This window comes from Xyrauchen texanus, chromosome 32, assembly GCF_025860055.1.
Source record: "Xyrauchen texanus isolate HMW12.3.18 chromosome 32, RBS_HiC_50CHRs, whole genome shotgun sequence".
In the NCBI taxonomy this organism is placed as follows: Eukaryota; Metazoa; Chordata; class Actinopteri; order Cypriniformes; family Catostomidae; genus Xyrauchen; species Xyrauchen texanus.
The window spans coordinates 12161287-12186280 of NC_068307.1; the positions used below are offsets into that span (position 1 = coordinate 12161287).

Below are 24994 nucleotides of genomic sequence, written 5' to 3' on the forward strand. Positions count from 1 at the left end.
GGGGGATGAATATGATGCGACAGGTCTGAAGTTGAATGAGTGCATTGCCCAGCATGCATGCACAGAATACAGGATCTAAGAGAACAGAAATTCCCCAATTGGATATTGTGTCTCTGATGTGTTTAAGTTGATGAAATTGATTCTGAAACCAGAACAAAAAGTCTTGAGCATTTTTAACATTCATTATATATAGTTTTTATAAAGATTTACCTTAACAAAATATATACATTTGGTTCAACTTAAAACATATACAAAATTCAACACCAAAAAACTGCTGCAAAATAAAAAGAAAAGAACTTTACATAAAATAAAATAAATAAAATTTATAAATTTCTCTTTAAAACAAGACTTCCATGTACCACTGTTTTAATGATTTACTTTAATAAATCATTTTAAACCCTTGCCATTGATTCAAAATAAATCAAACTTGTTCAATCTGCATCAGAATCTTACAATATGTGTGTGTATAAATGTGTGCAAATATGAGCGTAACATTGGAGCAGGTCCAGTCCGCTCGGAATTCTATCAGTTAGCCAATCCCTACAGATGCCTTGCACATGAAGAATGTACAAATGTGATAACAGATGCCTTTTTAATTTACTGTCGGCTGAAAATTTGACCCTACAAAAGCCCCTATTCCTCTCACTACTGCATATCATATAAAACATTATTAAAAGTTTTTTAAAAGTCACTTGCATCAAAATATTGGTGCTCATTTTTACATCAGTCCTAGAGCACTGAAAAGTATTGCTATGATAATAAGTTGAATAACTAATACATTGCATTTGAAATACTACACATGTTTTACATACAATAATAATACACATGAATATTTAATGAGTATATTCATATTGTTTTTTATGACAATAAACCATTTATTTCTGAATTTTAAATGTCAGATCATTGTTCAGATTTTATGTATCTTGTTAAATTAATGGTCCAGTGATTTACATTCAAATTACCAACTAAAATACCACATTTTACACACAAAATAATTTCAATGCAGGGTCATTTAGCTAAAAAGTTCCCTTCATACTAAAACCACAGGCAATCCTAAAAATACCCAGGCTTAAAATGGATATGGACTTATCAGAAAAATTCAAACAAACATTTCAAGAAATATTCACAACAAATTATTGACATGCGCATACAATAAAAATAGGCAAGTGTGATTGTAGTGTCACAGTTAAGTTCACACAAAACAGTTTTGGCTTTTTGGACCATGCACAATTGCCTTGTTTTTCTTTTAAACTGTTGCCACAAATGATCAGTCCAAACATGACAACACAATTGGCTATGTGCCTCACTGCATTCCAGTGCAAGTACTCCCAACTATCAAACTAACACAGACATCAAACATACTTTGTGGCGCCTTAGCTTTGCCAATCATTTTTCCCATCAGAATAAAGCTCTTTCTGAGAAATGCATCCATTCTGATTAGATGAGCTGGGAAGGCCGGTAAAGGCCCTAACCACAGATCAAAGGCCATCAATGACCTTGTGCCCTTGCCATTGTTATTGTGATGTATGCTCACTTGGGTGATCGCCATCAGATCTGGACAATATTCTGTGCTAGCCAATAGGAAGTATCACAGTGCTACGTAGATTTCTTCTATAGGTACTGAGGTGAGTGAGCACCAAAAAAGACACCCATTCAAGGATCGTTAAAATAGGTGATACAGTTGTCCCATTCGGACAAGAAAAGAAATAAAAGCAGCAGGATCACGTAAAAAAACCCCATTAGAACTCATATAGCACAAAAAGGTCTAACCCCATACGAAAACAGAAACACAGTGATACCTTCTTTCATTCATTACATATTGAGGCTGTATGTGCATTGAATGCCTTTGATGAATAATGATACTGATTAAGTTACAGTATATATATGATCAATCAGCAAGTACAATTTTGTCTATTTAAAAATGAAAATACCTTAATGAATGAATTTACACAAATAATAAAAGAGAACATCCAATGACTTCCTCATCTCTAAATAACTGATTTACAAATTCACATAATTATTTTCACTAATGACAAAAAGTTGCATACTTTTCTAATTATATAATAATAATAATAAGAAGAAGAATGAATAAGAATAACCTTTGAAAAACAAAATCTTGCAATTGTTTAATTTGCCCACCATCATCATCATCAGGTTCAAACAAATATATGACAACAGAAATAAATACAAATACTTACAAGAAATGCTCATACATTCCTTCATTACTGCTATTTGATTCAAATTATTTCATTTTCTGTCTGTTGACATAAACAGACCATGTTATGGAAGGGAACATAGACACTTTAGCACCATGGCATCTTTAGACAACAATAAACATTTTTACGAATATCAATAAATGTTTGCGTGTGGATGCTACAGGATATTTTAGCATTCATTTTCCCTTTCCATCAATAAAATGTGGATGGCTGTGGGACTTTTCATTGAGAATGAGGTAGACAAAACTAACTAGCCTTCCCTGGGTCAAAGGGAAATGAAATAAGGAATTTTATACACTAGTCTAGAATGTGATTTTTGTTGATGGACAAATTATACACAATATTGAAATCATAATGACTGTATATAAGCTAGAAAAATATTAATATCGCAGGGCAATCAAAAGACATTAAATGAACAAAACTACAGCTGATTTCATACTACGTCACTTTGTTGTTTTGTATTTACTTAAAAAATACTTTTGAAAGTAAACTTAAATATACAAAAATATAGCAACTATTAACACATGTTCACAAAAAGTCTCCCCTGAACTGTAAACAGCACCATAAATGTAATAGGTAAATTGTTAGCTGTGAGTTCACATGAGGTATGGTTGAAAAAGCATCATTTTCATGAGTATGGAGACTATTTGAAGAAATACACAGAGATAGTTTAAATACAATAAACTTAACTGCCTTTGAGCAGATGTTTCAGATCTGCAGTGGAGGAAAATAAGGGCTTTACTGCCAAGGTATTCTAAATGTAATATACAACTGTACTGTTATGAACAGAACCCACAACAAAGAACAATGTTTTGTATATCTCAAGTACACTTGCATTAGGCAAAAGAAACCCAAAAAAGAAAATGGCAAAAAAAGAAAACTAAACATTTTTCAAACAACCACATTGATCGAAGAGATGCTCAATTTTTCAGTTAGGATAAAGCTATAAACAACATTTAACTGCATGTTTGTAAGGTCTGTAAGTGTAACAGGAACAGAACTCTCTTATGAGCAGCTTACATAAAGATCAAATCACTTTGAGTTTCAGTTTGTTTTCCTCATGTCTTGAGAGTAAAGAAACCTCGGTGTGTTGTGAGAACGAAAACTTATGAAGGGAGAAAAGTTAAAATAATTACGAGCGTACCGAGCTCCATTGGTCTGTGCTCCAGTGAGGGTTAATAGAGCAGGACTGTGTATTGCACTGCTCTCGGTCGGGTGGTTTGTCAAGAATTTCACAGCTCAGATCGTTAAAGCGCTCCCCGTTGGGACGCTGACAAGCGACAAGCCGGGTCTTTATCCCTCCTCCGCAGGACTTTGAACACTAGGGAGGCAAAAACGAGAAAAAGGGTGAGAGGAAAGGAGTGAAAGATTCATTATCGGATGTCATTTTTGTAGCAATGCATTTTCAAACAACGGCTACTGCAAAACCTTGGACTGTGGCTGGTGGAGCGACGTCAGACAATTACTAGTTTTAATATAATGTCATGCCCTCCGAAGCAAACATTTCAAAGGGGGTTTTGCTGGAGACAAAAGTGGGGACAGTTTGAAGGCTTCATTCAGACAAGCAGCAAAAATATCCAAATATAATCAGAAAAAAATACAAATAAAAAATGCATGAAATCAAATTTGTACAAATCTGATATAAATCACTTTCATATTAGGTTTGAAATTAGACCAAAAAAATTTTTTTTGGAAATGCTTTCAGGATCAGGTTGTTCTTTGCTTGATTCAATTCAATTATGTTAAACTCAATTAAAGGTACAGTTTACCCAAAAATGAAAATTCTCTCATCATTTACTCACCCTCATGCCATCCCAGATGAGTATGACTTTCTTTCTTCTGCTTAACACAAACAAAGATTTTTAGAAGAATATCTCAGCTTTGTAGGTCCATACAATGCAAGTCTATGGGTACAAAAATGTTGGAGCTACAAAAAGGCAGCATAAAAGTATCTGTAAAACTCCTGTGATTAAATACATATCTTCAGAAGCAATATGATAAGTGTGAATGAGAAACAGACCAATATTTAAGCCAGTTTTTACTATAAATTCCCCTCCGTGCCTTGTAGGTGTTGATCTGCATGAAGAATGCAAATCGCAAAAAACAAAAGAAGAAGAAAGTGAAAGTGGAGATTGATAGTAAAAAAGGACTAAATATTCCTGTTTCTCACACACTTATCATATTGCTTCTGAATATATATATTTAACCACTGGAGTCTTACAGATTCCTTTATGCTGCCTTTATGTGCATTTTGGAGCTTAAAAATGTTGGTACCCATTCACTTGTATTGTGAGGATCTAAAGAGCTGAAATATTCATCTAAAAATATTTGTTTTTGTTCAGCAAAAGAAAGAAAGTCATACACATCTGGAATGGCATTAGGGTGAGTAAATGATGAGAGAATTTACATTTGTGGGTGAACTTTAAATTGTATTGTACTGTAACTAAATGAAACTCAGTTCAATTTGATTCAACTTAACTCAATTCCTTGAGGCAAAATGGCTAATTTGAACCTGGTGTTTGTTTGTACTTGGTCTATACATCTTACCTCACCCCAGCTGCCATAGAACCACTGAGGACAGGGGCCAGATTCACAGGAGCGTTGCTCTATGGGTTGTGTGCTTTCATCGCAAGTATTGGCAGGGTAACCGTTTTCATCCTGGCACACCACCACACGCCTCTGGAATCCTCCAGCACAAGTACTTGAACACTGAGAGGTGCGAAAGGGAAATAAAATTCAGTTTGTGATAGAAAGGCTACACACACACACCTTCCACATAATCACTAACTCAAGCATGCACAGGCTTGCACTTACATATACACATGGGTAAAATCTCATTGGGCCAATTTCACACCCCATTAACTTTAACTAAATATACAGTATGTCAATGCATAAACACCAATTAAATCTAATTCCTCTGGTGAGGAAAGATACATGTTATACATAGCTTAAGGAAAACTCTTTTCAGAACATCTCTATAATTAGCACAAATGGCTATTTTAAAACGAGGAAGAGCCTTTAAAATGGAACAGAATATTTTAGCTGAATTGCAGACTATTTAAAACACAGATATCATGAAGGAAACAACAGCATTTATCAGAAAGAGGAAATACTACTGCCTGGTTGGCTTGGAGGGGTCATGTACTTATGACATCAATACTTTCACACTCTTTGGATTAACTTTGTAAACTACATTTCAGAAGTGACTTCATGTACTGATTTGGCCGGGATGGGTATCTCTGTAGTTATTACTGAAGTGGAAGTGTGTATTGTCTGAATGTGGGGCTTACAAAACGCATATATGTAAAGACATACACATGTGATATATTTATAACATTATACATATAATTAACACTGTCACCATTCTGAGCAGTCTGAAATTGGACTCTCATTTTTGATTTTTTTAATGGGGAGCCAGATGTACTTAAACCCCCAACTGATCTTTTACCCAGAAAATTGGCAAACAGGTTAGTGCAACAAGAACATTTTATTACATTTTTTAAAGGCTCTTTCTCTGAAAAAGTTTCTCTTTCATTCAGTGATAAATAGTTCACCCGCCATTGTATCATCGCAAAGCTTCTGTGAATTTCTGTTCCGACTATCAGTAGGATGATTCACAAAGATCACTACACTGCTAAAGCTGTACAAATGCTTACATTTAAGATGCAGTGAATACATTGATATCGTATGTTTCACTGTCTATCAAAACATTAAAAAGTCTACAAATAAAAGCTACACACAAATATCTATGAATACTTATGTGAGCACCCTGGACATGCAGAATAGGGACTCTATTTTTGTGAGCTCTGAAAGCGCAATACTAGCAACAAGACCACTGTGTGCTTAAAATGCTTTGTGAAAGCACTAAATCTAAGAGCAATTTTTGTGCCAGCGTAAAGCATAAGAGGCCATGGTTAAGAGTGTTTGCGCTATCTTTGGGTGTATGCACGCAAGCTGTGGATGTATTGTATGTTAATTAAGGGGCACAAAGCGCAGTTTGCTATTTTCCTGAGAAATAGACAATTGTGCTAAAACGTTTTAAAAGCACGTCTGTTTTCAGCGCAAAGTCTAAACTCAGTTCCTGCATTTGCAGTTTGGAGATTCTACCAGCAGGTGGATATAAAGTCCATGTCCAAACTCTGAAAACATAGTGCGACATCAAATAATGTCCCTGAAGATCACAGATGCAGTCTTTTTATGAAACAAACATGTATCAGATTTGTGTTAAACAATTTTTAAGTCATGGTTTTTTTTCAATAATTGACATAATGTGTGCTCCACAGACCATGTTATGGAAGGGAATTGCTCAAATGGCTCGCACCCACCCCAATACATGTGTCACTTAGGCCCCCATTCTGAGGTAAGTGCTGGTTGTCTCCTTAGGTAACCCTGTGTGATATATATTCGGCAAAATGGTTTCCCCGCTGGAAAACCACGTCTTCCTTGGGCAGAGGGCCCTTTGTCCTCGGGCACCATGTTTGTAGTAATTCCTTGGGTAGGACCTACCTCTGCACCGCTCTGCACAACCCGGTAAGATCATGTGTTGTATTCCACTTTGAAGCCCCCCCAGGGCCGGGTTTGCTCTCCGCGGTGTCCTCCTCTTTGGAGGAACACCCCCCAACATGGACCTTATGTGGCCCCCAGCTGAATGATTTTGTTCCTTTATTTGGGGAGAACAATAGAGAGAAGGCTACGGCTGGGCCAGCCAGTCCTTAAACGTCTGAGCAGTTCGCTGCTCCCCAAGGTGTAGGGGACCGCTTCATGTCTGCCAGTGTGTTGGGGGTAGTTACGTGATGACACACAGAGTTCTGCCCATCTAGCACCGCCAGTCTGCGTAACTCGGTTCAGCTCTTGTGGCGTTTTCCATTGGGACCCCTAGTGTCAACTCATTGACACAATGTCGTGTGAGTGACAGATAGGGAACGTCATGGTTACTGATGTAACCTCCGTTAGGGAACGAGACGCTGTGTCCCTCTTGCCACAACACTGAACCAACCGCTGAAATGGCCGGGTCTTTTGCTCGGCTCCTCAGTGCGAAACTTGAGTGTGTGTGTGTGTTTGCAAGCGGCACTCCTTTTATACCCTTATGTCCGGGGGAGTGGCATGCAAATTCCACACGCCAATTCTCATTGGCCTTTTCTCAAAGATTAGAGAGGTCTGGACTCCCAAGAGTGAACCCCTATCGTCAACTCATCGACACAATGTCTCGTTCCCTCCATCAGGGAATGGAGGTTACATCTGTAACCATGACGTTTTACCTTGTGAATTTTATTTAGATTTTTTTATATGTAAAGTCATTTCAAATCAGATGATTGCAGCACACACCAAAAATGTTGCGACAGAGGCAATTTAAGACTAATAACAATTTGACGAGTTGAAATAACAAGGCATTGAGAAACAGGAGATATTAAACAGGTGAGACAATTGTGTCATAGTACTGTATACTGTATAAGGAGCCTCCAAAAATTGTCCTTTAAGAGCATGGATCGTTCTTGACTTGTCAATTTGTCAACCGATACTTCAGCAAATAATCCAGCACTTTGAGAACAATGTTCCCCAAAGACAAATTGGAAGGATTTGGGGTATTTCACCTTCTACCTTGCACAATATAGTTAAAAGATTCAAGGAATCTGTTAAATCTCTGTGCGTAAAGGGCAAGACGAAAACCACTTCTGAATGCGTGTGAACTCTGATCCCTCAGACGTCACTGTCTTATAAAAAACGTCATTCATCTGTAATGGATATCATGAATGTGGGCTTGGTATAACTTTAGTAAACCTTTGTTAATCAACACCACTCGCTGCTGCATCCACAGATGCAAGTTAAGACTTTACTATGCAAAGCAGAAGCCCTACGCATCAACACTGTCCAGAAGCGCTGCTGACTTCTCTGGTCTCGGTCTCATCTTAGATGGAAAATAGAACAGTGGAACCGTGTTTTCACCGTGAGTCCACATTTCAAAATGTTTTGGAAAAACACAGCTGTCATGTTGTCTGGGCCAAAGAAGAAACGGACCATCCAAGCTGGTATTAGTGTCAGGTCCAAAAGCCAGTGTCTGTATGGGCCAGGGATGTGTCAGTACCCATGGCAAGGTAACTCGCACGTCTGTGAGAACATCATGAATACAGACAGATATGTACAATTTTGGAGCAACATATACTGCCATCAAGCACCGTCTTTTCTAGGGAGGTCCCTGCATTTTCCCGCAGGACAACTTCAAACCACATACTGCCTGGATTACAAGTGCATGGCTGTGTAAGTAGAGAGTGTGCGTGCTAGATTGGCCTGCCTGTCTCCAATTGAGAATGTGTGGCACATTATTAAGCACATTAGATGGCAACGATGACACTGTACAATTGTGCAGCTAAAGACCTACATAATGGATGAATAGGGGAAAATTCCACTTTCTAAATTTAACAAATGTGTGTCTTCAGTGCCCAAATGCGTGTAATAAGTGTTATTAGAAGAAATAGTGATGTTTCACAGTCGTAAACACTCGACTGCCCCAACATATCTAACAAATCTGATCTGAAATCACTGCACATTTAAAAAAAAAAATAACAATGGGTAAAACATCATATAATGTGTAGTTTGTTGAGCTTTCAATAGAGCAAAGGGTGAATATAATTTACAAATCACTCCTTTTGGTTTTTATTAGCATTTTTCATACTGTCCCAACTTTTTCTGAATTGGGGTTGCTTACTTACATTCTCTATAATTTAATGGAGCAAAAATCCAAATCCTTTTCCGTGCATACCGTATAAAAGGAAAATGTCACTGTCATAGAAATAACCTGACATTCAACAAGGATGCAGTTTATGCACAATAGAACAAACGTCCATATTTCCGTTCTTCTAATTCATTGTATACAGTCCTGTGGCAGACCTCTGCCACATTATAAAGGAGGAAGCGGGAGCCGGGTAAACATCCAAACGTAAGACAGTTATTAACACACACACTTTCTGGAGAGGGAGTGTTGTTGTTTCGACGACCCGCTACAGGATGGCTTCCGGAACAGGACGTGGATGAGGGGGTGGTGGTGCTGGACCCACTAAGCAGGGTAACTGGACCCACTCAGCCGTCTCTTTTGGTCACCAGCTGGCAAAGTGTTCCAGCACCAACACCAGATCGGGCAACTCCTCTGTGCCGTGATCTTCAGCCAGCGGCAAGGACTCCATGACGGTGCATCCTTCCTCCACCAAAATCACGGGTTTTTGGCATCGATGTGGCAGATCTTTGCCACATTATGAAGAAGGAAGCAGGAATCGGGTAAACATCCAAACGTAACACATTTATTAGCACACACACTTGTCAGTGTCACACATAACAGTGTGCTTTTCAGCACCCCCTCAACATAGACACACACAGACATCTTTGTGCATCTCTCTCTCTCTCTAACAGCGGCTCTGGCTCCTCCTTATCTCTCTCCTGGCTGATTGCGATAATTCTCCCCTGCTGTCCATCCTTATCGCTCGGCCACACCCTGCTCGCCACAAGACCATTTACACTACCAACCTCTTATGAATGTGCTCTTTTTGTTTATATTGCTGGTCTTGATAGGGAATGGATTACTTTATATAATAGGACACAGATGGTCCCGGAGAAGAACCTCAGAATAAAATTGCACTTGACCCAGCCCATTAGTGCTTTGCACATGCAATCTCACCTAGCTCACAGACTTAGTGCATGTTTACACGAAAATACCAAAACATCGTGGCCATGACCATTGAGTTTTTTGAGTGCAGCTGGTTTCTTTTATTTTTTCAGTTTAAAGCATTTTTGAGTTTACTCAATTTCAGTTAAATTAGTTATACCAACTTAACAATTCATGTTGGATTGTAAGTTCAATTAACTCACAATAAATTCAGTAAACTCAAAAATATTAATGATTTTTGTAAGTAGATCTAAGTCAATAAACTTGAATTTTTTGAAGTACAGCTGACAATCATTTTCAATATTCTTGATATAGAAAGATATTCTTTATTATGCAGAACTACATTTCTACATAAGGAAATTTGTCAGCCCTGCCAATATACCAAGTAGTTGGTCCAACTTAAAAAGTTGTGTAGGTAACACTTACTTAAAATTTAGTTGACCGAACTTCTAAAAGTTTTAATCAATGTGAACACTAATCAACCTGGTGGTGATTTCATTATTTATTAAATGAGAAAATATTTCTTGTCAAACTTGACTTTTTGTGTTCTCTCTGTTTAAAATTTTAAGTTACTCTGATTAAATGGCATATAAGTTTAGTTTATTGATTTTTTTCAACTTCTCAACTTTTTCTACATTAGATAGTTCAACATTAGCACACCTTTCAAAACTGAGTTTATCAGACAAAATAGAAGTTTTTTTACAGTGTGTATGACTTATCGCAGAGCGCAGTGCTTAGTGCTAGTGCTCTTAAAATAGGGCCCTAAATCAAGAACATGCAGATCTGTTATTATTTTTACTTACTGCCCCCCATGGTCCAGTCCTCCACTGATGCAACTGGGGTCTGCCAGCTCTGTTACGGTCAGTTCGCCCGGTGGGAACAATTTTTTTCCGTGAATCATGGTTAGGTGAAAAGCCCCCGTGATCACTGGAGCGAGACGGACACTGGTGCATGGCACACTCCTGCTCTGTTGCCGGTCGATCATCAGGGTCACACTCACTCATTTCCACAACTTGATCATTGAAGTTCACACACACTACTTGTCGTGTGGTTTTGCCCTGACCACAGGATACAGAGCACTAAAAATACAGAAAGTCACATAATTATATAGAAAACAGACTGAAAAAAAAAATACATTTCTCAAAAGTTGTGACACATGTACGCAAGCCTATTTGAAAGGTTTCAGTAACAGGCCCATTCATTGAATTCTTTGGGCATCAAATATTGCAACATGGATTTCCTCATTTTCCAAATTGTATGATGCTGATTTTCTGGTTTGTCTCCATTATAAACCAAAAGAAAGCAGGAGGTCACGGACTAAAGCAATACATAATATTCTATAGTGATTTTGTGTTGTAATGAATGTCTTCCCTCATAAATGTTTACAGTGTGATCTGTTTTGCGGTGTATTTCAGACATCCGTCCTGTCCTCCCTATGACACAAATCAATGCAAACAAAGCCCCATCTGCTATGAGATTCAAACAAAACGAACTCACATCAGTTACAACTGAGCTCCAAACACCAAAATAATAGTAGAATTATCAAGGTCATTGGTGTATTGTAAAAGGCGCAACAGCTGTGAATGAAAACACAAAGACTTTCAGTAGGTAATAGTGTTGAAAGATTGCTTGCTAACACAACGGTATTAAAGGGACATATATTTTAAATACATACATAACCAATAACCAGATAAAATAACTTAGATACCTTACTGACTCGTTTCACATACAGCTCCCACAGTATTGAGCAAATAGGCTCCCACATGAGCAGTGTTCGATCAGAAGTCTATGCCATGTTAACAATTTACAGTTTAAGTCAGAAGTTTACATACACGTAGGTTGAAGTCACTAAAACTGATTTTTTAACCACTCCACAGATTTAATATCAGTAAACTATAGTTTTGGAAAGTCGTTTAGGACATCTGCTTTATGCATGGCAAGTAATTTTTCCAATAATTGTTTACAGACAGATCTCACTCTTAATTGTCCATATCACATTTCCAGTGGGCCAGATGTTTCCATACACCAAGTTAACTGTGCCTTTAAGCAGCTTGGAAATTTCCAGCGTTGCCAATTGCGGCCGTCCCGAGGAGGATGAGAAGAAATGTTTCTGTTCCCAAATCTCTTCCCGGACTCTTAGTCTTGAGCCTCCCACGGCTCCGCCTCCCATGGCTCCGCCCTCAGCGTCTTCCATGGCTCCAGTCCCTAGTCTGTGGTCACCTCCCAGGCCTCCTGACCCAGTCCCTACTGATAAGGTCATCTCCTTGTTCTCTTGGCCGTCCACCTGATCTGCTCTGGTCTCCTGGCCATCTGCCTGATCTGCTCTGGTCTCCTTGGTCTACAGATCCATCTTGGCCCTGCCCTTCCTTACTAGCTTTCCTTGGGCGTCAGGAGCCGCCCATTAGAGAGGGGGTTCTGTTATGACTCACTGTTTTACCTTGAGTTTAGCCTCTGTCTTTTGTATCCCCAGACTACATTCCCCATAATTCACTGCCCTCATCACTACCAGATGTTCCCAATTGTTTTCACCTGTCTTCCATTACCTTATTTATCCTTGTGTTTATAATACCCTGATGTATGCTCTGTCTTGGTCAGTTGTTGTGTTTTTCTCCAGTTCATGTTCCAGTTGATATATTGTTTGTAGACATTTGTTTTTGTTTCCCAGTCTTGCCCTGTTCCAGCGTTTATCCTGTTTTTGTATTTTGATTTATCATTAAAGTTTGCTGTACCTAGATTCTGCTCTAGTGACATCCTTCAATTGTTAAAAATATAACACCAAGTTTGAGAAAAAATAAATAAAATAGCTTATGTAATTTATGTACCGCAGTCCATTCCAGAACCTTCCACTGTCCACACGCCACTATGGAACATGCTTCCCTAGCAGGAGGTTTTGGCAGATGAGAGCAGGCTGACTCCTCCGCAACTCCACCCTGTTGGTCGCGGCAACTTACGTAGCGCATCCGCATGCCTTTTCCACAGGTGGCGCTGCACTGTTGAAAAGAACAACCATTAAACAGCTTAGCTCTCTACTTAATATTTCAATGTATTTGACACATTGTAGAACTGTAGAACATTCTACAGAAATTAACAACTATATATCTATAATAATAACCATTTATAGTAATTAAAGTACAATCACAATTTAAAGACCCCACAAATTCAAAATTGGAGTCTTGTGTCTTCTGGTCCACTTCTATTAGCTTTGAGGCCATCGATATGCTAATGTACTCCTACAAGCTGACAAAATTATTTTAGCAGATATACATATTTAAACTTTACATATTTTCTTCTCTGGGAGAATTAGGGTTGGGTACCGAGAACAGGTTCTCTTCCTGTATAGTACGATTCTTAACAAATTACTCTAATTATGCGGTTCTTTTGAATCTACAGCGCAGAGCATACAGCCTTGGCAGTGACATAAATTTTAAGTTTTGCAAAGTTTTCTGCTTCAGTTGTTGTGGTGTTGATTCACATTGTTTCTAGATTATTGTGCAGAGTAATCAGGTGCATTTTAGATAATTGCAAAAAGCTTCATTGGCCAAAACAATTTACTTAATCACAAAAATCTAAATTTCACTTTTTTTGTCCCTGACACAAAATTACCAGCTAACATCATTTCACTAATCATATCAGCAGCACCTGGGAAAGTGTGAATGAGTACTAGTCAGGTGAAATCACTCTATATTTCTGATTGGATTATAAGAACAGACTGATTGCTATAAATGGAGGGAAGAAGTGCTTCCAATCATTGTGTTCTTGTTCGCAATGGTAACCTCTACAGAAAGACGTGCAGCCATCATTGCTTTGCATTTGTATTTGCTAAATGGCCTCACATGCAAGGAAATTGCTGTAAAGAATATTGCACCTGAAAGAACCATTTACCGGATCATCAAGAACTTCAAGGAGAGAGGTTCAACTGCAGTAAAGAAGGCTTCAGGATGTCCCAGAGTGTCCAGCAAGCACCAGCATCTCCTTCTGAGGAGTCAGCTGTGGATTAGTGTCACCACCTGTGCAGAGCTTGCTCAATATTGGCAACAGGTTGATGTGAGTGTAACTGCAAGCACAGTGAGGCCAAGACTTTTGGACAATGGCCTGGTGTCAAGAAGGGCAGCAAAGAAGCCACTTCTCTCCAAGAAAATCATCAAGGACAGACTCAAATTCTGCAGGAAGTACAAGGATTGGACAGCAGAAGACTGGTGCAAAGTTATTTTCTCTGATGAAGCCCCCTTCCGACTGTTTGGGACTTCTGGAAAATCGATAGTCTGGAGAAGAAAAGGTGAACGCTACCATGAGTCCCGTGTCATGCCAACAGTGAAGCATCTGGAGACCATCCATGTGTGGGGTTGCTTTTCATCCAAGGGAGTGGGCTCTCTCACAATTCTGCCCAAAAACACTGCCATGAATAAAGAATGGTATCAAATGTCCTGCAAGAGCAACTTCTCCCAACGATCCAGGAGCAATTTGGTGATGATCCGTGCATTTTCCAGCATGATGGAGCACCAAGTCACAAGACAAAAATAATCATGAAGTGGCTCGGAGATCATTACATTGAAATTTTGGATTCGTGGCCAGGCAACTCCCCGGATCTTAATCCCCATAGAGAACCTGTGGTCAATCCTCAAAAGGCGAGTGGACAAGCAGAAGCCCACAAATTGTGATCAAATCCGAGCACTAATGAGGCAAGAATGGATCGCCATCAGTCAGGATTTGGCCCAGAAGCTGATATCCAGCATGCCAGAGTGAATTGCAGAGGTTATGAAGAACAAAGGTCAACACTGTAAATATTGACTCTTTGCATATATTGAATGTTTTTGCCAATAAAAGCCTTAAAAATTATGAAATGCTTATCATTGTTTTCCAGTATACCATGGAAACATGTGAAAAAATTATCTACAAATACTGAAGCAGCAAACTTTGCAAAACACTAAATTTATGTCACTGCCAATACATTTGGCCACATCTGTACAGCGCTTTGGGTATAGTCTGAAACTTGAATGACTCTAAGGGGCCGATTCTTCTGAATCTGCAGCCCGAAACATACAGCACTTCCTGTGTTACTGACTGATTTTTTATATAACAACATGTAGTTAAAGGGTTCATTCACCCAAAAAGGCAAATTCAGCTAAAATATATGTTCTCTGCATGTCCTCAAAATGGAAGTGAATAGGTGCAAAAATTGTGAAGCTCCAAAAAATAAATGTAAACCATATGAGTCCAGTGGTTAAATTTATATCTTCAGAAGCAATATGATAGGTGTGTGTGAGAAACATCAATATTTTAGTCATTTGTTCCCTATAAATTCTCCTCCCTGCCCAGTAGATGGCGGTATGCATGAAGAATGTGAATTGCCCCAAAAAAAGAAAAATAAATGTAAAAGTGGATAATGATATTAAAAAAGGACTTAAATATGGATCTGTTACTCGCCCATAATATCGCTTCTGAAGACATGGATTAAACTACTGGAGTCTTATAACTTACTTTTATGCTGCCTTCATGTGATTTTTGGACCTTCAAAAATGTGGTACCCATTCACTTGCATTGTGAGGAGCTACAGAGCTGAAATATTCTTCTGAAAATCTTCATCTGTGTTCAGCAGAAGAAAGAAAGTCATACACATCTGCGATGGCACAAGGGTGACTAAATGATGAGAGAATTTTCATTTTTTGGGTGAACTATCCCTTTAAAGGTACACAAGTTTTATTGTAATAAGTGAAATTTTAGAAAATAATAAATGTATGAATGAAATATGCTATCACATTTCTTGTTTAGAATTTTACAAGCACTGTTTATGTATGTATGCATTTTTTTATTTGTTATATCTGCTCTTTAGAAACTTGAAATTATCTCATAATTTGGCAACAGACTGCAGAGGGCAGTAAACGCATTAAGAATTGCATCTCTTATTTCCAAATAATTATTCCTCGTAAGTACTAAATATTCGTTACTGGAACCAGAATCAATAAATTCCTTATCACAAATATCGATTACTCATTTTGCACTGACTTGATTTTTCAAATCAAATACTCTCTAGAATGAGAATGCCCCTCCCCACAATACCACCTACTTCTGACTTTTAAATAGCAAGTAGAAAATCATGTTTGGCTATTTAAAAAAAAGGATTGAGCCCTTCCACATGCCCCACCCTAAGTTCCTGTTTAAATAGGAAATATTTCACATAATACTAGTCAAGCCTTTTCATGGGGTCATTAGATAATTTTCAGTTATGTACCTGTGTCCATGATCCAAAGCGCCACTGTGTTTTATGACCAGGATGTGGCATCACCTTGGTCTCTGGGGCAACAGGATGGGTGACAGGGCACTGAGAGAGTTCACAGTCCTATAAAAGGAAGTAAGGGAGTGTTGATAACACAAATGACAACCAATTTCCAGTAATGAAGATCTGTGATTCTATAGTGTGAAGCGTTAGGGCTTCATTTCTGGTGCCAGTGTGCTTGCTTTATGCCTGACTGGCTGTAATCACATGGAGGTAAAGCGACTTGTTCAGGGTCACTGCGCCTTTCAGCACATAGAGGATTTCAAACCAGGGGGCCTGTCGCTTTTTCGTTCTGTGGAAACATATTTCTTCGTTGGTTCCAGACTTTCTCACACTTACACATACCTCCAGTTCCATTTCTGCCTTTAACCACTCATTTCTTGATTTCACACTTCTAATCAAAGTTTCTCTCTCTGTCTCTCTACTTTATTGTATACATGTTCCTTGTCTTTTACCAACCTGGAGGGCTTGATGGTGGGAAAAAGTCTAATTATTTTAAAAACCCTGTGAAAACGAAGCCATATAAAACCAATGCCCCAGGAAAGATCATATAATAGTCTTTGAAACAGCATGCAGCCACTCTGGCTCTACAGTGCAATTATACTGGGGGAAGGGGCTAGATGTATTTTTGCATGTACAATATGTGCAGATTATGGTGAATATAAAGTCAAGATCCAGATAACTGCAATTTAACTTAAATGAGCATTAAATATAAATCTATGGTTGATCTATATAGACATAGTAGTTAGAGCCATTATAGCTCATTCTGTAGTAATAAATGTTCATAGCCAAACACATTTATACACATGCAATGCACACTGATGTAGGGTGTGCAAGTGTGTGTGTGTCGACCCATACTTTTCCTTTAGACAAGGAAACTTATTGAGGGCAGGTGATAAATATGCAGTGTGGGAAACTGCCTTCCTGCCTCTCAAGGCTGTACCTGAGCCCGCTATCTTGTTCTCTCTTTCACTATCTCAGTATGCTGTGAAACCACTTAGTAATATAATACTTTTGCACACTGAAAAAAATACCCAGCTCTTTTTAAAGGACTGTACATTGAAACAATTAATAACTTTCCTTTTTAAGTGAATAATAAAATGTATCAAAATGCAAACATATCAGGGATAGGCATTATTGTTGACACAGACTGAAAGTATACTAATGTATACAATGTTGACACAAAATGAGCTTCTAATTTCTAATTACTTTCAGTACCAGGTCAATGACATGATGCTATTAAATGATTAGAAAATACATTGAAAATACAATTCACACAAAATTACTTGAATACACCTTTTCTATGATGAACATGTTTTCAATTATTGAGTCATTTTAATATTTTTTCTGGGGCTTAAAGTAAAAAATGTCATGTGGTATAACCATCCTGTGACAGTACAAAAAATTGTAGTCTCATTAAAAGTTTAAATTCTTGAAAAAAGAATTACCGGCATGAGTAGTGCAGAATAATGTTTTATCATTATTCCTTGAAAAAAAAAGCAGTGAAACTTTTTTATTTAAAAATATGATTAATATTTGAAAAACTTTTGGTATATCCAACATGCAGGTTGCATGTTTGTTGTCATTGGGACAAAAAATAAAAATAATAATAATAATAATATATATATATATATATATATATATATATATATATATATATATATATATATATATATATATATATATATATATATATATAAATAAATAAATATAAATATTAAAACAAATTATTAAATGGCACATTTTATTCAGGTCATTTGGTGTAACTCTGAGAAAAAAGTCTCGATATTCTTAACTCCAAAATACAAAGTATTTCACCTATCACCAATTTGTTTTTTACTTTTCAGAAATCATGTTTGTGTACATTCTCATGTATTCACTCTCACTCTTATATTTGAATACCAAATAGTTAACAAATAAAACCTTATTGTAAAGTGTTACCCATTTCTTTGAAGAAAACACTACATTTTTTCAGACCAACATGGAATCAAAGCTAAAATTTATACAAACTTGTCACATGCATATTAAAGTAGATTTTTTAAAGATTTCTCATTTGTATCACCTCGGACAACCTTATTTGTCAATGAACGAAATGCCAAAAATGAAGTCGTAGGTACTTGTGCCTATCCCTAAAACATATAATTTAATATATCAGTAGGAATTGTGTCACAAATCAAATCCATTACAAAGTTTACAATGGAGCACTCAACAGAAGACTTGAGACTGAACTGTCAATAGTCCTGTATCTCAAAGATCCTTGGTTGTGGCATGGATTCAGTAAAAAAAAAAAAAAAAAAAAAACAGCAAATTGAACCAGGAAGAGTTGTTCTAATTGACTGATTCATGACTTTTTGATTTTTCTAGTGGTCATATTGTAAAATACTGCCAAACGCAGATCTTAGTTTGCAATCAATCGTGTGAAAGAGAAAGAAGAATGGGACATGGGGACCACTCTACTTTGGATTAGTTATTGAGAGGCATAATAAACACAACGTTCTTACCTGAGAGTCTGTTGGACGTGTTGCTGCATTACAATCATTGTCATCCATGACGGATCCATACGAGCCAACCACACACTTTACAGCTCTCATCTGATAACCTGGGCCGCATGTGGTGGTGCACTACACTCACACATAGAGAGGGAGGTCAGTTAGGTACAGCAGTCATTTATCTCATTTACTGCTGCATTCTAGAGAATAACTTGACATTTGAGTCCGTCCATTATTATTGGCTCACTGGCATCAGACAAGTATTGATGTGATAAGCACCCGCATGGGTAAACTAGGGTTTTCATTTCTCCGCCTACCCCCTTGAAACAAGGTCAAACTTGTGTGACAACATTTGCTGCAAGATTTGCCGCATGCTTCATTAAATGACTTCAAACGTACATTTAATGCAATCCCTATATGAAATATCAATAATCTCCGTCACACTTTCAGACTGAAAGATAATTTGTCCACATAAAATGGAATCAATTTTGTGATTCCGTTTAGGGGCTTCTCTGAAGAACTATTTGCTTTTTTGAAGACAGCCACAAACTGCTCAAGTGGACAGAAAACACATTATCCTCAGACAGATGAAGATATACATCTTATATATGGTTGTGTTGGATGTGCTCCACATTAGTCAAAAGCATGACCCTATTGGAGGACTGCATGAAATAAATTAGACAGAAACGAGGAAAGAGGGATGGAAAAGGGATATATCTGCTGTGGATGCTGATCTCTGAAGAGAAAGAGGATATGTACTAGTGCAATAAAAAACTCAGGTAAACATTATCAGCCCTAATAAGCTCATTGTTTGGTCAGAACATCCCTTCTGTCATATACAAACACACAGAGACAGTAGACATCCATCTGTGTATACTGCCATCTATCTATTATCATAATTAATCATATTCTCCACAGGGGTGATGACATCCCTGTTCTTTCAAGGCAAAATAAACTTTTTTCTAACCTTGTTCTATTTTTTTTTTGTTATCATTTCCGCCCACACTATAGCTGTAATAATCTGTTTACAATATCTGCCTGTGCACACACTCAAAGCTGTTATAGCACTGACTGCTATCCTAAAAATCATATTGGATTCATCACACAATTTCTGAGTTTCCAATTTCCATCCCATAAACATAATGTATCCAGCAAATAAGCTCTCTTCACCTTCACCTTCACCTGACATACCAAAACAACATGTTAAACTAGGAATGGATGGTATGACCAAAATAGTACGGTATGAGTAATTTAATATCAATACACAGTACTGTGCAAAAGTTTTAGGCACTTACGATTTTTCACAAACGCATTTGTCTTAAGATTATTTATACCTTCAGCTTTAGTGTGTCAATAGGGAAAATACATTTTAGACTCCCAAACATTACTTTTGCAAATAGAAAAGATTAGAATAAAAGAACAGGGAGCCCTGCAACAGTTGTCACGGTCCCCACAGAGCCGTGCCTAAAACGTTTGCACAGTACTGTGTATCGCAATAAAAATATTTTGCAGGAAATGTAAACTTTATAAAGTTTATAAAGTAAATAACCATATGGCAAATAAAAATGATGAATAAATATGACTTGAGGGAAAAACAGAGTAAATTATTCCACAAACAGCCACGCAAATATACTGTACCTACTGCAGAATAAACAGTAGAGCAAAATTGCACCTAAACAATGTCTCATTCACAGTAGAGGTCGATTTTGCCAATACGATAACTAAGGTGGTGGAAAAGGCCAATAATTGATTAATTGTCTGATAGTTTTTTACATTGATTCATAGACTGTTACAACATTTTCTTAGTTGGCACAGACATAGATGCCAGAGTACAAAATGGAAAAAAATACCCAGATGTGGTTTATTTTTCAACCAATAAATATCTGATAAAAAGAACATTGTTCCAAAAAGCAACTACCGGCACGATTAATCGGTAAAACGAATATATATGTCTACCTCTAATTCACAGCAATAAAACAGAAGGTTGTACTGACCTGTCCCCAGGGTCCCACCTGCCAGGATGCACATTCTTGCTGTTGGCAGGCCTGTACCGACTCTGGTTTGGAGGAGTCACAGAATTGATCATCCAAACGCTCTTCTCCAAACTGACACCAAGTCTGGCGGTGCTTGTAGCCCTTGCCACATGTCACCAAACACTACCAAATTAATCAGAACATATTAGCAATTTAGTTATAGTGATTTTTCCATGGGTAAGGGGTGTTCTTAGGCACAAAGCAAAGTGTTTTACATCCATTTTATATTTCAAATGAATCGATAGGTCTTTACATCTGACCACTCTCCAGTTTTCCATTGAGGACACAGGAACTCATTACAGGGCTGAACTGCAAGCTTGTCTTGTGGGTTACACTTGCTTTCATCAACAGCCTCTGATGACTTTTCACATACTGCAGTCCTACGACGCATTCCCCCTCCACAGCTCCTGGAGCACTTAATAACCAAGGAAAAGTGTTCTGTTGCCATTAAAGATAACAAGATCTCATATTTTCCTGACATCAAGTACATTTGGCTTAGGACAAGGGCTGATTTGAGACCAGCAAAGTTTCTCTCACCTCTGACCAGGGGGAGTACTCCCATCCACTAGGGTTGCAGTCTCCATGGCACACCTCCTTGTCATCAGGCTTGCGTAGGCTGCTGCAATAACGGCTGTCAACCTTCTGGGTCTTCCCATCCAGTCTGCTCTGTTTGGTGCAGTAAATGTCCAACGTCCGGTAGCCCAGTCCACATGTGGCTGAGCACTCGCTTTTGCGAGCAATGTGCCATCTGTAAATGAAAGATATGCCCATGTGAATGTCTACTGTGCGAAAAGAGGCAATGAAAAAAAACTGAAATTCAGTAATGAATATACACAGGAAACAAAAAATAGGACTGCCTAAACACCAATGTAGTCTAATTTTTAGTTCCCTATCTGTCACTTACTTGATGTTGTGTCGATGTAGTGACACTAGGGGTCGAAATTGGGAGCCCCAAACACCACTGATATTTGAGAAAAGGCCAATGAGAATTGGCGAGTGGAATTTGCATGCCACTCCCCCGGACATACGGTATCAAAGGAGATGGCTTGCAACCACTCATTCAGACTTCAGTGTAGAGCTTCCTGCTGGCATTCACCTCTAAAAGTGTACAGGGTGTTAGATATATTGCACATTTACAGCGGCCTCTCTCTCTCCTCGCACAGATAAGTGCAGAGAACGCCCCTGGGCACTTCAGCAACCACACAAAAAAAAGGTATATTTTCTCTAAAAGAGTGAGCACTGACAGAGAGCATCTTTTTAAAGATCCAGCCTTTCCGTTTATGTTCAGTTCCTGGGTGCGGTTGTTATCTCTCTCCCTCTAACGGCCATGATCGCTGTCTCACGTGTATCAGCCCTAGTCACACTGAGACAGCGTTCGTGGGTGGCTCATGTTCTCACTGCGAGAGCGTGACTATGGCAACATTGCTATCGCGGCTTTCTTTCTTTCATAGAGAGAAAGCCACTCCAGCTGCTCCCCGTCCTGGTCCTCCTTTGGAGTCAGAAGTGACTCACATCCCAGGCGAACCCTATCGCATGCCAGATGCGACAGGTGATGCTAGAGGAGAGTGGAGACTCCACCCCCAGGTGGTTCAGCTAGTTTGGAGTCGATTCATGAAGCACAGGTAGACCTATTTGCTTCCCAGGAATCCTCCCACTGCCCGCTATGGTACTCCCTGTCCGAGACCCTGCTTGGCACAGACACGTTGACACACAGCTGGCCCTACGGCCTGCGCAGAATATGCGTTTCCCCCAGTGAGCCTACTTGCACAGACTATGTGCAAAGTCGGGGAGGATGAAGAACAGTCGTGTTGGTGGCACCATACTGGCCCACCAAGACTTGGTTCTTGGAGCTCACACTCCATGCGACAGCTCCTCCCCGGTAAATTCCGCTGAGGAAGGACCTACTATCTCTGGGACGGGGCACAATTTGGCACCCATGCCCAGACCTATGGAATCTCCATTTCTGACCCCTGGACAGGACGTGGGAGACCTAAGTGGGCTACTACCAGCGTTGGTAGACACTATCACTCTAAAGGGCAGTTGTATGCCCTGAAGTGGCGTCTGTTCGCGAATTGGTGTTCTCCCTAAGGTGAAGATCCCCAGAGGTTGGAGGGGCGGATGTCCCCCTCCACCTTGAAAGTGGATACGAACAGGTAAGTATGTAGATGGTAAGTCCTTGGGGAAGCACTACTTGGTCATAAGGCAACTTAGAGGTGCCCAGGAGGTTGAATCCTCCTAGGCCACGCCTCATTCCCTCATGGGACCTCACTGTAGTCTTGCTGGGCCTACAGAGAGCCCAGTTTGAGCCCTGGAGATAGTCGAGCTAGAAGCCCTCTCATTGAAGTTGGCCTCCTGACTACGCTCACTTCCATCAAGAGGGTTGGGGACCTGCAGGCGTTCTCTGTCAGCAATACATGCCTAGAGTGCGGTTTGGCATACTCTAACGTGATCCTGAGACCCCGGCCAGGCTATGTGCCCAAAGCCCAAAGAGGTGAACTTGCAAGCACTGCTCCGGGAAGAGGCAGACCCAGCCATGTCATCTTGCGTATTTCCTTGGACCGCACAGAGAGCTTTAGACACTCTGAGCAGCTTTTTTTTTTTTGGGAAACAGCGGAAAGGGAAAGGCTGCCTCCAAACAGAGGATTCCCCACTGGATTGTGGATTCCATTACTTTGGCATACGTGCGCCGTGCCCTCTGGAAGTACAAGCACACCCCACTGGGAGTGTGGCATCCTCGTGGGCTCTGGCGAATAGCTCTAACAGACATTTGTAGAGCAGCGGGCTGGGTGACACCCAATACCTTTGCGGGATTTTACAATCTCCGTGTTGAGCCAGTTCCTCCCATGTGTTAGCAGGTACAAACAGGTAAGTGTGCGGACAGCTGGCTGGGTGTCCCATTTGCACACAGCGCCTTTCCCCTCCTTGAGGGGATAATGTGTGCTTTTTTGGTCCACGTGAGTTCTGCCAACCCTGGATGTATTTCTTCCCCCAACACCCCGTGGCAGGCAAATTTGGCAGAGGAATTCGATGCCAGGCCCAGTACTTGTTAAGTATTCCCTGTCAGGTCAGCCCCTGTACTTGCAATAGGTTCTCCATATGTCTCTACATTAACCTCCCCTTCAGGCAGGTTTTGGTCTCTGCTGTGTCCTTTCGCCGTGGTAAAAGAACACATTCCCCAGCGTGGATATATCTTGGTCCCAGCTGTAAATTTTTCATTTTCAAAGAGGAAAAGAGAGAAAAGGTCAAAACGACTGATGTGGCCTATTCCCATTGTAAGTATGTCTTGTCCCCTTCACCTACATGGGGTACGAGGGACTTTGCGACTTATCTGGGGCATTGGGAAGGTTACGATGGGGCTGTGTGCATTGTTACTAGGCACACGGTAGCTTGCCTGCATCTGCACCGCCGATCCACGTAATCCACAGTTCAGCTGGTTGTGGCATGTAGGGACACCTAGTATCACTACATCGACACAACTTTGAGTGAGTGATAGATAGGGAACATCTTGGTTACTATTGTAACCTCCGTTCCTGATGGAGGAATGAGATGTTGCGTCCCTCCTGCCACAACACTGAACTACCCGCTGAAATGGCCGGGACTATGTCTACTCCTTTTATACCATATATCCGAGGTAGTGGTATGCAAATTCCACTCACCAATTATCATTGGCCTTTTCTCAAATATCAGAGGTGTTTGGGGCTACCAAGTTCGACCCCTAGTGTCACTACATTGACACAATGTCTCGTTCCCTCCATCCGGGGGTAATAGTAACCAAGTCGTTTCATTACAACAACAACAAAAAACTTTGGTAAAATAAGAAACACTGAAAGTGGAATTTAATATGCATTTAAAATGAATATACATTTGTACCTAAGTTCACAGTCTGTGTTGCATGCCTCTGTAATAACAGTTGGTTTTGGAGAGCCATGGCATCGCTGATCAGACACCATCACTCTATCTGACTCGCGAATGCACATGATTTTCCTCTTGCGCTCTCCTAAAAGAAAAGAACAAAGAAAGTGAAAAAGTAAGAAATAAGGAAAGGAAGAAGAAAGAGATAATGACAATCAAAGAAATACAGAAGAAAAGAGAACAAACGAAAGAAAGAAAGAAAGAAAGAAAGAGAATTTGCCCATAGAATTCTTCACTACAACCACAAAGAAATCTGAAAGAAAAACTGAAGCACAGATGTTTGGACAGGCTGCTCCCAATGACCCCAAGCCCCCAATAACATCATACATCTGGTTCAAGTTTACCAAACTTCAAACTCACCTTTCTTGCAAACATTTTAGTAAATATATATATTTATTTATATTCTAATATATTTA

The 24994-nt window shown here is 39.3% G+C and overlaps 1 protein-coding gene across 1 annotated transcript in view; it reads right to left on the bottom strand.

Annotated features, from left to right (window-relative positions):
- The window catches only part of LOC127626054 (A disintegrin and metalloproteinase with thrombospondin motifs 9-like), a 68682-nt gene that overhangs the window by 18442 nt on the left and 25246 nt on the right, over positions 1-24994 (bottom strand). The window contains exons 19-28 of the mRNA XM_052101585.1: positions 24537-24663; positions 21204-21414; positions 20920-21081; positions 20628-20789; positions 18646-18765; positions 16100-16207; positions 12693-12860; positions 10674-10949; positions 4764-4925; positions 3361-3537 (exon numbers count right to left, since the gene is read on the bottom strand). Of these exons, the coding sequence (XP_051957545.1) occupies positions 3361-3537; positions 4764-4925; positions 10674-10949; positions 12693-12860; positions 16100-16207; positions 18646-18765; positions 20628-20789; positions 20920-21081; positions 21204-21414; positions 24537-24663 (1673 nt within the window). The remainder of the gene's footprint in view (positions 1-3360; positions 3538-4763; positions 4926-10673; positions 10950-12692; positions 12861-16099; positions 16208-18645; positions 18766-20627; positions 20790-20919; positions 21082-21203; positions 21415-24536; positions 24664-24994) is intronic.